This window comes from Sinocyclocheilus grahami, unplaced genomic scaffold (genome assembly GCF_001515645.1).
Source record: "Sinocyclocheilus grahami isolate Dianchi unplaced genomic scaffold, SAMN03320097.WGS_v1.1 scaffold875.1, whole genome shotgun sequence".
NCBI classification, from domain to species: domain Eukaryota; kingdom Metazoa; phylum Chordata; class Actinopteri; order Cypriniformes; family Cyprinidae; genus Sinocyclocheilus; species Sinocyclocheilus grahami.
In genome coordinates this window covers 400,088-412,430 of record NW_015506054.1, presented here as the reverse complement: position 1 = coordinate 412,430, position 12,343 = coordinate 400,088, and the positions used below count along the sequence as shown (strand labels likewise).

Below are 12,343 nucleotides of genomic sequence, written 5' to 3'. Positions count from 1 at the left end.
GATATGAGCTCCGATCTGAGATCAGCTGCGCTCGTGTTCATCATCACAGCATGGGAGGACAACACAGAACTCGGATCAGGAGTGTGTATGTGTGTGTGTGTGTGTGTGATGGCAGATCTGGTGATGTTGTTTATTTATAAGTCTCGGCACAGTAGACGTTCAGTTGCTAAGCAGAACACCATGTGATTCAGGTCACCTTCACTGAGTCGCTGTGTGTGTGTGTGTGTGTGTGTGTGTGTGTGTGTGTGTGTGTGTGTGTGTGTGTGTGAGTGTGTGAGTGCTCTTGCTTCTGTTGCTGACACGCGCGGTATGAAGTGTGTGTAAATGAGTGTGAATTATTGTGGAGTCAGTCTGTGGGCAGCTGGCCTCCTCTCTCCTCTCAGCCCAGTTTTTATTAGTGTGTTTGCTGAGACACACTTTACTAGTACTATCATGCCTGTCTGGATCAAATCACTAACACAAAGCTTTCAACTTTGGCCACAAACTTGCAGGAAGTTGAAGTGGAATTTGAATTTGAATTTATGACAGGAATAGGAATTTACTGAAGTGTAATTCAAAGCAATTTAACACAGATCATGCATTCTGGGAAATGTGTTCTTCCACCCTGATCCACAAAAGATCATTTATTAAATATGATGAAATATAGAAACTAAATACAGACTCATAGATGACATTTCAAGCATCTATCCATCTATCCATGCATCCATCCGTCATTCAACAATCAATCTATTAAACCATCCATCCATACATACATTCATCCATCTATCTGTCTATTCATCCATCCATCCATAATTCAACCATCCATCTATTAATTCATCCATCCATCTATTAATCAATCCAATCCATCCATATATTCATCCATACATTCATCCATCCAACTGTCTATTAATCCATCCATTCATCCATCCATCTGTCTATTCATCCATATATTCATCCATACATTCATCCATCCATCATTCAAAAATCAATCAGTCCATCCATCCATCTATCTATTCATCCATCCATTCCTCCATCCATCTGTCTCTTCATTCATCCATCCACCATTAAAAAATCTATCCATCCATCTGTCTGTTCATCCATCCATCCATACATTCATCCATCTATCCAACTGTCTATTCATCCATCCACACATCCATCTATTCATCTATCCATCCATCCATCCATCCACACATCCATCCATCCATCCATCATCTATCATCCGACTATTTATCCATCCATCCATTATTCTTGATAGTTCTATCTCTCCTCTCTCTTGATTGTCTATCTATCCCATATTATGAAGTTTTTCTTGCATTTCTTTGAATTTCAGTTCATTTTAATTCAAATCAATTCAAATTCTCCATCCTATTTGCTAGAGACCAACCCTGTCAGAACACCTTAGCAACCACATAGCAACACCCTGGAAACCACTCACAACACCCATGGCAAGTTTTCTCCAGAGAATGTAAAGGTGTGATGTCTTTATTTTAGTTATTTATTTTTGTGCAGACTTTAAAGTTGTGTCCCTTTTTTTTATTTCAGCCTCACTTTCCTTACCTCTCCTCAGCACCTCATGCACACACACCGTGTCCCCCCTGCATCTCACCTTGCATTGTGGTAACAGCTTGATTAAATTTCAGCGATATAGAGCAGAGGTGATGGGAAATCTGCTCCTGCTAGCGCGGCATCATCAGGAATGGTTCTGCACTTTATCAGCTTTCCTTCACAGTCCATCCCAGATCCTCTCTGGGTGAAACGTTTCACAGAGCAGCAGTCCCGCGCACATCCTGACCTGAACTAGATGAAAGAGCAGAAATACTAGTGTTTACAAACAGCTACTCTAAACACCACAAACCGGCTGCCCTTAACATAAATGATATTCTATATTTTGCTTAAAATTTCGACATTTTCAAGCATAGAGTTCAAGAAAAGTTCTTTTTAGTTCTCATTTTCTAACAGCCATTTTTGCATTGAAAGTGAAATGGTTACCTAATTTACTAACTGATTATTTAGTATATTATTTATATATAGTAGATTATTTATAGTTTGGCACAAAACCGAATCAAATGGCAGTGCCAATGTGAAGAAATAGTTCATTTGATCACCTTAAAAGCAAATATTGTTGTCTTCAGAGGACATCTTAAAATGGAAACAAAGTATCAAGGTCCAAACTGATGAGAACACGCTGTGATCATGTCTGCGGTCACAGGATTATCTCGCCAGCGTTATTTGGGTTAGTTCTCTCTGCTTTTGTTCACCCCTGACGTCTGATCCACTTTCACACTCATACTGAATCAATCCCTCAACTGTCAGGTTTGTTCACTGCATACTGATACTCATTTTGTTGTCTTTTGGCAGCCTGATCACGAGTGACCTGCAATATTTGCCCAATATTTAGGTTATTGACATGTCAAACATTGACAGAAGAATTCACTAAAATATATCACGCCCGCTATGCATGTGCCAGTTTTGCATGTGCTGTCTGTGTAAGATTTTTTTTTTTTTTAGCTGAAAATCTACTCACCCCCAGGTCATCTAAGATGTAGATGAGTTTGTTCCGTCATTAGATTTGGAGAAATGTAGCATTGCATTAGTGTCTGGATGCTCTGCAGTGAATGGGTGCCGTCAGAATGAGAGTCCAAACAGCTGATAAAATCATCACAATAATCCACAGCACTCCAGTCCATCAGTTAACATCTGGAGAAGACAAAAGCTGAAACAAATCCAGCATTAATTCGTTTTTAACTAAAATATGAGTCTATAATCCATAATAACGCTTCCTCCAGTGAAAAAGTGTTCTGGTCTGAATCAAGAGAGAAATCTGCACAGATCAAGCACCGTTTACAAGCCAAAACAGCTCTAAACAAATATGTGGCTGGATTTTGATGTGAAGAACAACCGGAGATGGACTTTTTCACTGGAGGAAGCCTTATTATGGATTATGGACTTGTATTTTAGCCGGAAGCAATGATTTGAAGTTAAAAATGACTTAATGATGGATTTGTTTCTTTTGGCTTCACAAGGCATTAACTGATGGACTGGAGTGCTGTGGATTATTGTGATGTTTTTATCAGCTGTTTGGACTCTCATTCTGACGGCACCCATTCACTGCAGAGCATCCATTGCTGAGACACTGATGCAATGCTACATTTCTCCAAATCTGATGAAGAAACAAACTCATCCTAATCTTGGATGTCCTGAGGGTGAGCACATTTTGGGTGATTATTCCTTTAAGTATAAACAAGTGAAAAAATCTGCCAGTGCAATGAGGCAAAATGCACTTATATTCAAAATATGAATGTCTTAATATAATTTGCAGCATTGTAAAGGTACATTTATCATGTTTCAAGTTCAAAAAGACTAATTAAAAACTCATTAAGAAACCAAAAAAGTTGTAAAATGCAATTTGCACGCCACGTTTCCGAATTCAGAGCGCTATAAATGAGTTTTCTCCCACATCAGTCCAGCAGATCGCATCTTTCCTGTGAATTCCTCCGTTCCCAATCACTCCTGCTTTAGTTGTGTATTTGGCTACTATCTGATGGGCAGATTGTTGGTATTTTGGTTTGCTTACCTCTGTTTGAGGGTGGGCTGGTCAGCATTTGTTTGATCATGTGAGCGTGTCAAAGGTCAAAGAAAGGCACCTTTACATGCATTAGTTATCCATCATATATGCTTCATCTGCTCCATTGAGACCACATCGGACCGAGAGCGCGGATAAGGCCATCTCTGTTTCACCACAAGCCTTTGTGCGCTGAAGTTCTTCCTGTCTTTCTGTCCTATGCATGACAAAAAAAGCTTTTGATTGAGGAAAGAGAAAGGAAGAAGATCCCAGGAGAGACGAGCGCTTTCTTCCAGACCCGAGGAAGGTCCAAAATACGTCAGACCTCTAATGTGATAGGGCTCTTTAAAGGCCAGAGTCTTCTGTATATGTGAAGAGAAGCACTCTTCAGCTTCAGCGAGTCCATGAGAGGTGAACATTGTGAAAAGTGAAACTGGAAGAGAAATCTAGATCAGCTGGTTTGATTTTGCAAAGCTCTTTCATTTTTAGTCACGGCGAGTCTTAAAAGTGAAGTGTGTAGATTTTCTTGCGTGAAATTTTCCAGCTTAATATGCAACACTAAGAAAGATATTTGTCGATTTAGGCCGATTTCTGTGATTTTTGTTGTAAATTAAGTTGCAAATATACAAAATACTATTTCAGTCTTTCTTCTTCAAAATTTCAGTAAGAATTCAATATTATCTTTGTAATTATTTTTGAAATTTACTACCAGTTACTTAGAGTCGGCAAGTTACACACTGAATTCAGTGTGAAATATTTAAGTATACAAAGACTGAAATACACTGATATAAAAAAAATTGGAGTGATTTATTTAAAAAAAAATTCATTCAAATTTTGGTAGTAAATTCCAGAAATCCTTATAACTATATTACAAGTGACACACTAAATTTTATGTAAATTTTTTTTTATAATAAAAATACACTGACAAAATAATGGTTTAGGAATTACATTGAAACAATTTTGACTCAGAAATTGCTTGTAAATGTTGCAAAAATTAAAAATTAGAATTTTGAATTCAGTGTGAAAATTTGAATTAGAAAGACTGAAATACACTGGAAAAAATATTGGTGTAGGATATATATTGAAACAAGTTTCATTCAAAAATGGATAGTAAATTACACAAATAATTACAAAGACATGTGGCACGTTAAATTTAATGTGACATTTTTATAGTATAGAAAGACAGAAATACACTGAAAAAACTAGTGTAGGATTTACTTTTAAACTATTTTAACTCAGAAATTGCTAGTGAATTTTTCAGCTCTTTGATAAAGCAGTGTAATGACATTAGAACCCAGTCAGATGTGCATGTTATAATCAAGTGTGAGACCAAGCAGTCAGACAACTGCGGAGTATAAATATATGCATTATATCAATGTAAAGTAATTGCACCTGTGATCACACAAAACTCCTCCTCCATGAATGACCGCATATATAGTGAGATCATATTTTCATAAGGCTGTCTGATGTTATCAGCGTCTCTGAGGTGAGATTTGTATTGTATTTGTATTGTATATACATATATATTTATAAAATATTTATTTCAATAAATGCATTACTGGAAAAACTTATATAAAACACATATATAAATATAAATATATATATATGTATATACAATACAAATACAATACAAAACAAAACTATATATTATGCATATTATATTTATCATTTAGTGTCCACAATGTAAAAATGCTCTTAGAAAATAAGAAATAAGAATTTTATTGAAGTTTATAATAAAAAAACAAGTAATTTCTTAATCTCTTTTCCTCTTTTTGGTAGGAAAAAGCTCTTTCTAATGATGTTTCAGTGTGAGTTTAATTAGAATCGGATTAGATGTTTATGTGGGAATGTGAGACACGAGTAATTAAATCTCACCTCAGAGACGCTGATAACATCAGACAGCCTTATGAAAATATGATCTCACTATATATGCGGTCATTCATGGACGAGGAGTTTTGTGTGATCACAGGTGCAATTACTTTACATTGATATAATGCATATATTTATACTCCGCAGTTGTCTGACTGCTTGGTCTCACACTTGATTATAACATGCACATCTGACTGGGTTCTAATGTCATTACACTGCTTTATCAAAGAGCTGAATTTAAAGACATTTCTAAGAAATGTTCCAGGTGTAATATATATATTTTTATATTAAATTTAAAATAATTTTTTTGCTCTTAAATTTGGAAAGTGTTGCAGAACAGTGTAAGTTTTTTAGTTTTTTACTATTATTTTTAATATAATTTTTATATTATAGTAGCTTTTAGTTTTAAGTTCATTTTATTTGTATACGTTTTAGTACTTTAGTTTGAGTTTGAGTCATTTTGTTACGTGTGTCTGTCATTTTTAAAGTTTTTTATATTGCTACGTACAGTAGCTTAAATTTATTTTCATTTCAATTTTCATTTATTTTCATTTCAGTTTGAATCATTTTAGTATGCAAGTTTGTTTCCACCATGGAATAAAAAAATTAATATAATGGGTATTTGCGACATTCTCGCAATTCTGATTTGTTTCCCTGCAATTCTGAGAAAAAAGTCAGAATTGCGAGATATAAACTCTGACTTTTTTACTTTGTTTCGCAACTGCAAGTCTGTATCTCCCAATTCTGAGTTTATAACCCAAATTCTGACTTTTTTCTCAGAATTGCAAGAATAAAAATTCTTAAGAATTCTTATAAAAAATCACAGAATTGTGAGATAAAAAGTCACAAAATTACTTTTTAAATATATAATTTAGCTCCCATATTTTAGTGCTTCAACTTATTTAATTCAGTTAGTTGCCAAGGCAACATTTCTAGTTTTAAAATTTTTCATCTGATATTTATTTAATTTTATTTCAATTACATTTCACTGGTGCAGAAATGACAGACTTCACTTTTAAACTGTGGACAGCAGCTATGCTCTGTGGACAACAGTTTTGCCTCATTTGTTATAAAAAAATATGAAAATAAAACAGGCTAAAATAATAAGGACTAAATAATAGGGACTAAATGGGGACATTGTTGTACGTTGTTAGTCAATAGAGCTTTTATCTAATTATTGGAATATTCCTTTAAGTTGTCTGAAATACTAAAGAATGAAGGAATGCATGTGATTTAAAAATGAAATGCAGCCATTTATTATTATGCTGGAATGCATTCACTATATCATTAGCAGTTACATCATCATAATATCATCAGTGCATTCTGACAGGTTGACAAAACGGACATTTTCAATGTAAATGAAGAATAAGCGTCAATATGCACAGGCAGGAGACGGCGGTCGTCGGTTCAGTGATGCTTTGCTGTTGATTTGAGTGTCTAGAGGTCAAATTCATCAATGCTTTGAGCAATAATGCACATAACAAACAGCAGCGCTTAGATGAACATACATACATACATACATGTGTAGAAAAACATACACAAAGATAATGTTGATGTGCGTCATGAGTACAGAAGTTGCACATCTCCCTGTTTGAACGGCCTTTACAGCAAATACTAATCATCATATTCATTTTCTCCAGCAAGAGCATCGATCTGAGACCCTCGAAGTTTATAAAACACAAATCATGTGTCCTCACAACAGACTCGAACAGAATCTTTTTGATATACAGAATAAGTTTGTGCACAAGATGCATGACTTCAGACGTCTATAGCAAGTCCAGATGTGTGTAAATATCATGCCACAGACTGTAAGTGTTGTGAAATTGTAGTTCATTTTAAGCAAACTCTTATCACAGAGAACACACTACTTTAGCTTCGACCATCTTTACTGACTAGCAGTGTGTCTGTATGAAGCAATGCATGTCTGGGTTAAACTTAGAAATGCCAAAGCACTTGGTTCCCCGTTGTTTTGTTTAGTTTTTCACACTTGGCTCATTTTTAGGGGTCTAAAAGCAGTTTGCAAAATCAAAAAAAAAATTTATTACATTTTTATATATGCATACATATTAATAAATAATTTAATTCAGTATGTATGCACGCATATACAGTATATATATATATATATATATATATATATATACTGGTATATATATGCACGCATACAATACTATAATAAAATTATTTATAAATATGTATCCATATATAAAAATCAAATTTTACACAAAAACACACACACATATATATATATATATGTGTGTGTGTGTGTGTGTGTGTATATATATATGCATATACAGTATATACACATAAAATTAATTTCTCAATTCTTGATTAAGTGCGTTAATTTTTTGCATTCATTTGAAGCGAGTTTGTTACTTTTAAACTCAACTGTGAAACACACTATGAAAGCGTCAACAGAATTAATGTAAATGTATGTGTGTGTTTGAAATTTTACACAAAAACACACACACATATATATATATATATGTGTGTGTGTGTGTGTGTGTGTATATATATATATGTATGTGTGTGTGTGTGTGTGTATATATATATGCATATACAGTATATACACATAAAATTAATTTCTCAATTCTTGATTAAGTGCGTTAATTTTTTGCGTTCATTTGAAGCGAGTTTGTTACTTTTAAACTCAACTGTGAAACACACTATGAAAGCGTCAACAGAATTAATGTAAATGTATGTGTGTGTTTGCTATAGCTGGGTTTCTCTCTGATCTATTCTCACGGCTCTGTGACCTTTCACCCTTGACCTCTGTGACCTTTCACCAGCAGAGTACTGATCATCGCTGTGTGTGTAAATAATGCACATCTCCAGCACGTCAAAGCCTTCGTAAATATAGCCTGTGTGTGTGTGTGTGTGTTTTGGCAGATGTCTATATCAGATAAAGGTCATGCATTTATTACCCGTCAGACCTTCACAGAAAGTCCGAGTGGCTTTAGTCCAGCTCCTTTTGATAGCTATGAACTCACATCTACTTGTCATGCAGTCGACTGCTGTGGTCAAATTTCTACACTAACTACTCTAGTATCCTGTAGAAACGGCTTGTGTGTGGTTTTCTTCTGTTGCTCCGTTGATTGGCTGAGAACTCATTGTGTTGATTGTGTGCCGGTAACGGGTCGGTCTCGGTCTCGCTCTAGTGCGGACGGGACAGGCCGAGCGCTGCGCTGATGCAGGCCAGAATCAGGACGGCGCTGGCGGCGACCGCTGCGCCGCTGGACCGGTAAACCACGCGTCCGTTACGCGGCTGAACGGGTCTGAACGTTCCCACCATTGGTTTCCCATCGTGGAACTTCAGGGTGGAAAAACCCCGCAGCTGTTTGAAGACACATAAGAATCAGAGGTTTATCATGCAGGTTCAAAGTGATGACAGGAAGTTCATTTTTTTGGGGTCAGCTGGCCCTTTAAGTGCTTACTTCTGAAGTCATAATAGAACCAACAGTCGGTTCCTGAAGTAAAAATCCCATTCATTTTCTCCATTTTCAAAGATAACTTGTTAACCTTTAAAAACACACCTACTATGAGCTACAAGGTTATTATTCGATGGTATATGCTTTTGTTGTAGCTGTCATTTAGCATTATTTCGACTTATCTTTTAAAGAATTGGTGGAATTCCTTTTGAAAACTGTACATTACCCACGATTCTGCAAAATAATATAAATCTAAACAAGCAAATCATGCCAAAAGAACTCTTTAGTGTCTCACTACACTCTCAAAATACTCTACACAGGTTGTATATATATGTATGTATGTATGTATGTATGTGTGTGTGTGTGTGTGTGTGTGTGTGTGTGTGTGTGTGTGTGTGTGTGTGTGTGTGTGTGTGTGTGTGTGTGTGTTTGGCTTCAGGCAGAATGAGCTGATTCAGAGAGATCTTAAGGAGCGTCGTGTTTCCATCTGCACAAATGAAAAAGAGTTATTCAGACAGTTGTGTGATGTGAGCGCAGGAATGTGTGTTCAGGGAAGCATATTTGTTGAAGAATGTCTCTTCTGCTCACCAACGCTGCATTTATTTGATCTAAAGATACAGCAAAAATTGTGAAATATTTTTGCTATTTAAAAGTATTGTTTTCTATGTGAATATATAATAAAGTGTAATTTATTTCTGTGATGCGCAGCTGAATTTTCAGCATCATTACTCCAGTCTTCAGTGTCACATGATCTTCAGAAATCTGTATAATATGCTGATTTGCTGCTCAAGAAACATTTCTGATTATCATCAATGTTGAAAACAGTTGTGCTGCACAATATTTTTGTGGAAACCGTGATGCATTTTATTTTATAAATACAAAATTTAAAAGTACAGCATTTATTTGAAATCGTAACACTATAATTGTCTTTGCTGTCAATTGAATGCATCCTTGCTGAACAAAAGCCTTTGTTTCTTTCTTTCAAAACCAAAAAATCTTACTGACCCCAAGCTTTTGAACGATAGTGTACTTTTAAATATGTCTATAAATGCATAAAGTTTCCTTTTATGGTTAGTATTAGTCTATAGTAATTATATCTAGCTTTATTTATCTAAAAATATCTATTAAGTGTCCATGTAGATGTTTTTTTAATTCATTTCTCCCTAGATGTTATTTAAGGAGGACAATGACAAAGATTTTCACAAATTTCACAAATTAAAAGTGTGCAATTTCTTTGCTACTAACAGCACCAAGCGGAACAAAATCATGAAAAATAAAGATAACAATTGTTTCCAGATAGTCCTATTGTCCCTCAAGCTCGCGTCATTGGTTGAGTCATAATCTGGCATGTCGTGTCGCTCAAACAAACAGATCAATGTTATGAAAGCGACCTAAAAAATATATCAAACGGCCCCTACATCACCACATGTCGTTCAGGAGGGTTTCAAGAAAAATTCCCCTTGCTCATCCAGAAATAAACTCCAGCATATTCTGTTATCAGACACGACTGGAACTCAAACAGGACTGGCTGCTATGCTCCTAAAAAAGAGCTTTTTGGCAAGCAAACACACCAGATGCATTTGGTGCAAACAGGGATAAAAGTACCCCATGGCCACGGTTAAATATACAGCTGGATCTTTAATGCTGTGGGTCTATTTTTCTGCCGGAGGTCCTGGACATCTTGTTCAGATGCATGGCATCATGTATCCTATCAAATACCAACAGATAAAAAAATCCTAAACCTGACTCTGTTAGGAATCTCATAACGGGCCAAAGCTGGATCTTCCATCAGGACAGTGATCCAAAAGAAACATCCAAATCAACACAACAATGTGTCACTGAGCACAAAACGAAGCTTCTGCCACGGCTGTCTCCGTTCCCTGAGCTGAACCCTGTAGAAAATGAGTGAGGTGAACCGAAGAGAAGGAGCTGGGGAGATTCTGTGTGAAGGCATGCTCTCTGATTTCTCGTCAGGCATTATAGGAGAAAACTCAGAGCTGTTCTCTTGAGAAAAGGACGTTGCAATAATTGTGGCCAACGTGAACTAGAGAAATATATTTGTTTCATAATGAGATTCCCCCCCCCACTTTCAGTTGTTTTACTTCAATGATAGGTTAGAATTTTGTGATTTTTTTTGTTTTTTTGAATGAAAGATTAAAAAGATAAACAATGCAGATTTATTTTCACAGCCACCTTTGCTCATATTTACCAAGAGTGCTAATATTGGTGAAGGTCTCTCTCTCTGTCTGTGTGTGTGTGTGTGTATATATAATTAATAAATTATTTTATTTTTATAAATATAATTTATATATTATAAATAAATACATTATATTATTTTATTATCTTATTAAATGTATTATTTAACTTATATTCTGCAAAGGACTAATAATAAGGTTCAAATAATCCATTTAATGTCAAATAACTTTACAAAATAAGCTTTTTTCTTCACAAAATGTCATTTTCTGTCACTGTTTGGATGTAATAAAACCACCAAAGATATAGCAGAAAACATGCATTTTCTTCTGTCACTGACAATAATTCTAACCTTGATATCAGGATTAGGCTTAAAATAACATCATGCATGTGAAAATGGGCTGAGAATTGATCATACAGTTGTAATGTGGCTCAGATCCAGACGGGAATCGTGTGTTTGGGGTGTTTTTCTGCTGATTGAGGGAGAATACAAGACTTCTTCACCTTACAAATGGTTGTCGAAAGCAAAAATGCTACAAAATGCATCATATTTTGTGAGAAAGTGTGACAAACTCGAGCAAAACAGACACTCTTTTTGGAGTCAGCAGCACAAAATTAGGAAGAAACGAGTGTTGGGTTTCATTCAGTGAATCTGATGCAGGCTGGTGTAGATCATTGATATGGTGTTGTTCGCACCTCCATAGGATACTGCTCTCCATCGACGGTGTGTTCAGATCCAGGACCTCCGTTGGTGCCCCAGTGGAGGTGAAACTGCACGGCCTTGTATGTTTCTCCCAGGTTTCCTCCAGACACTGTGGCTGTGATGGGTATACTGACCTGAACTGAGATGGAAAACACAACATTACAGTCCAGCATCACACAGACCAGTTTGTTTCTTCATCAGATTTGGAGAAATGTAGCATTGCATCAGTGTCTCAGCAATGGATGCTCTGCAGTGAATGGGTGCCGTCAGAATGAGAGTCCAAACAGCTGATAAAAACTTCACAATAATCCACACCACTCCAGTCCATCAGTTAATGCCTTGTGAAGCCAAAAGAAACAAATCCATCATTAAGTCATTTTTAACTAAAATACACTGAGTCCATAATCCATAATGACGCTTCCTCCAGTGAAAAAGTGCATCTCCGGTTGTTCTTCACATCAAAATCCAGCCACATATTTATTTAGAGCTGTTTTGGCTTGTAAACGGTGCTTGATCTGTACAGGTTTCTCTCCTGATTCAGACCAGAACACTTTTTCACTGGAGGAAGCGTTATTATGGATTATGGACTTGGATTTTAGTTAAAAACGTGTT

General features: G+C 35.9%; 1 protein-coding gene across 1 annotated transcript in view; it reads right to left on the bottom strand.

Moving 5' to 3' along the window:
• Window positions 1–7,939: 7,939 nt before the first annotated feature.
• The window catches only part of LOC107563432 (carbonic anhydrase 4-like), an 18,999-nt gene continuing 14,595 nt past the window's right edge, over window positions 7,940–12,343 (bottom strand). Inside the window, exons 5-6 of the mRNA XM_016248310.1 lie at window positions 11,707–11,870; window positions 7,940–8,741 (exon numbers count right to left, since the gene is read on the bottom strand). Of these exons, the coding sequence (XP_016103796.1) occupies window positions 8,562–8,741; window positions 11,707–11,870 (344 nt within the window). The 3' untranslated portion in view covers window positions 7,940–8,561. The remainder of the gene's footprint in view (window positions 8,742–11,706; window positions 11,871–12,343) is intronic.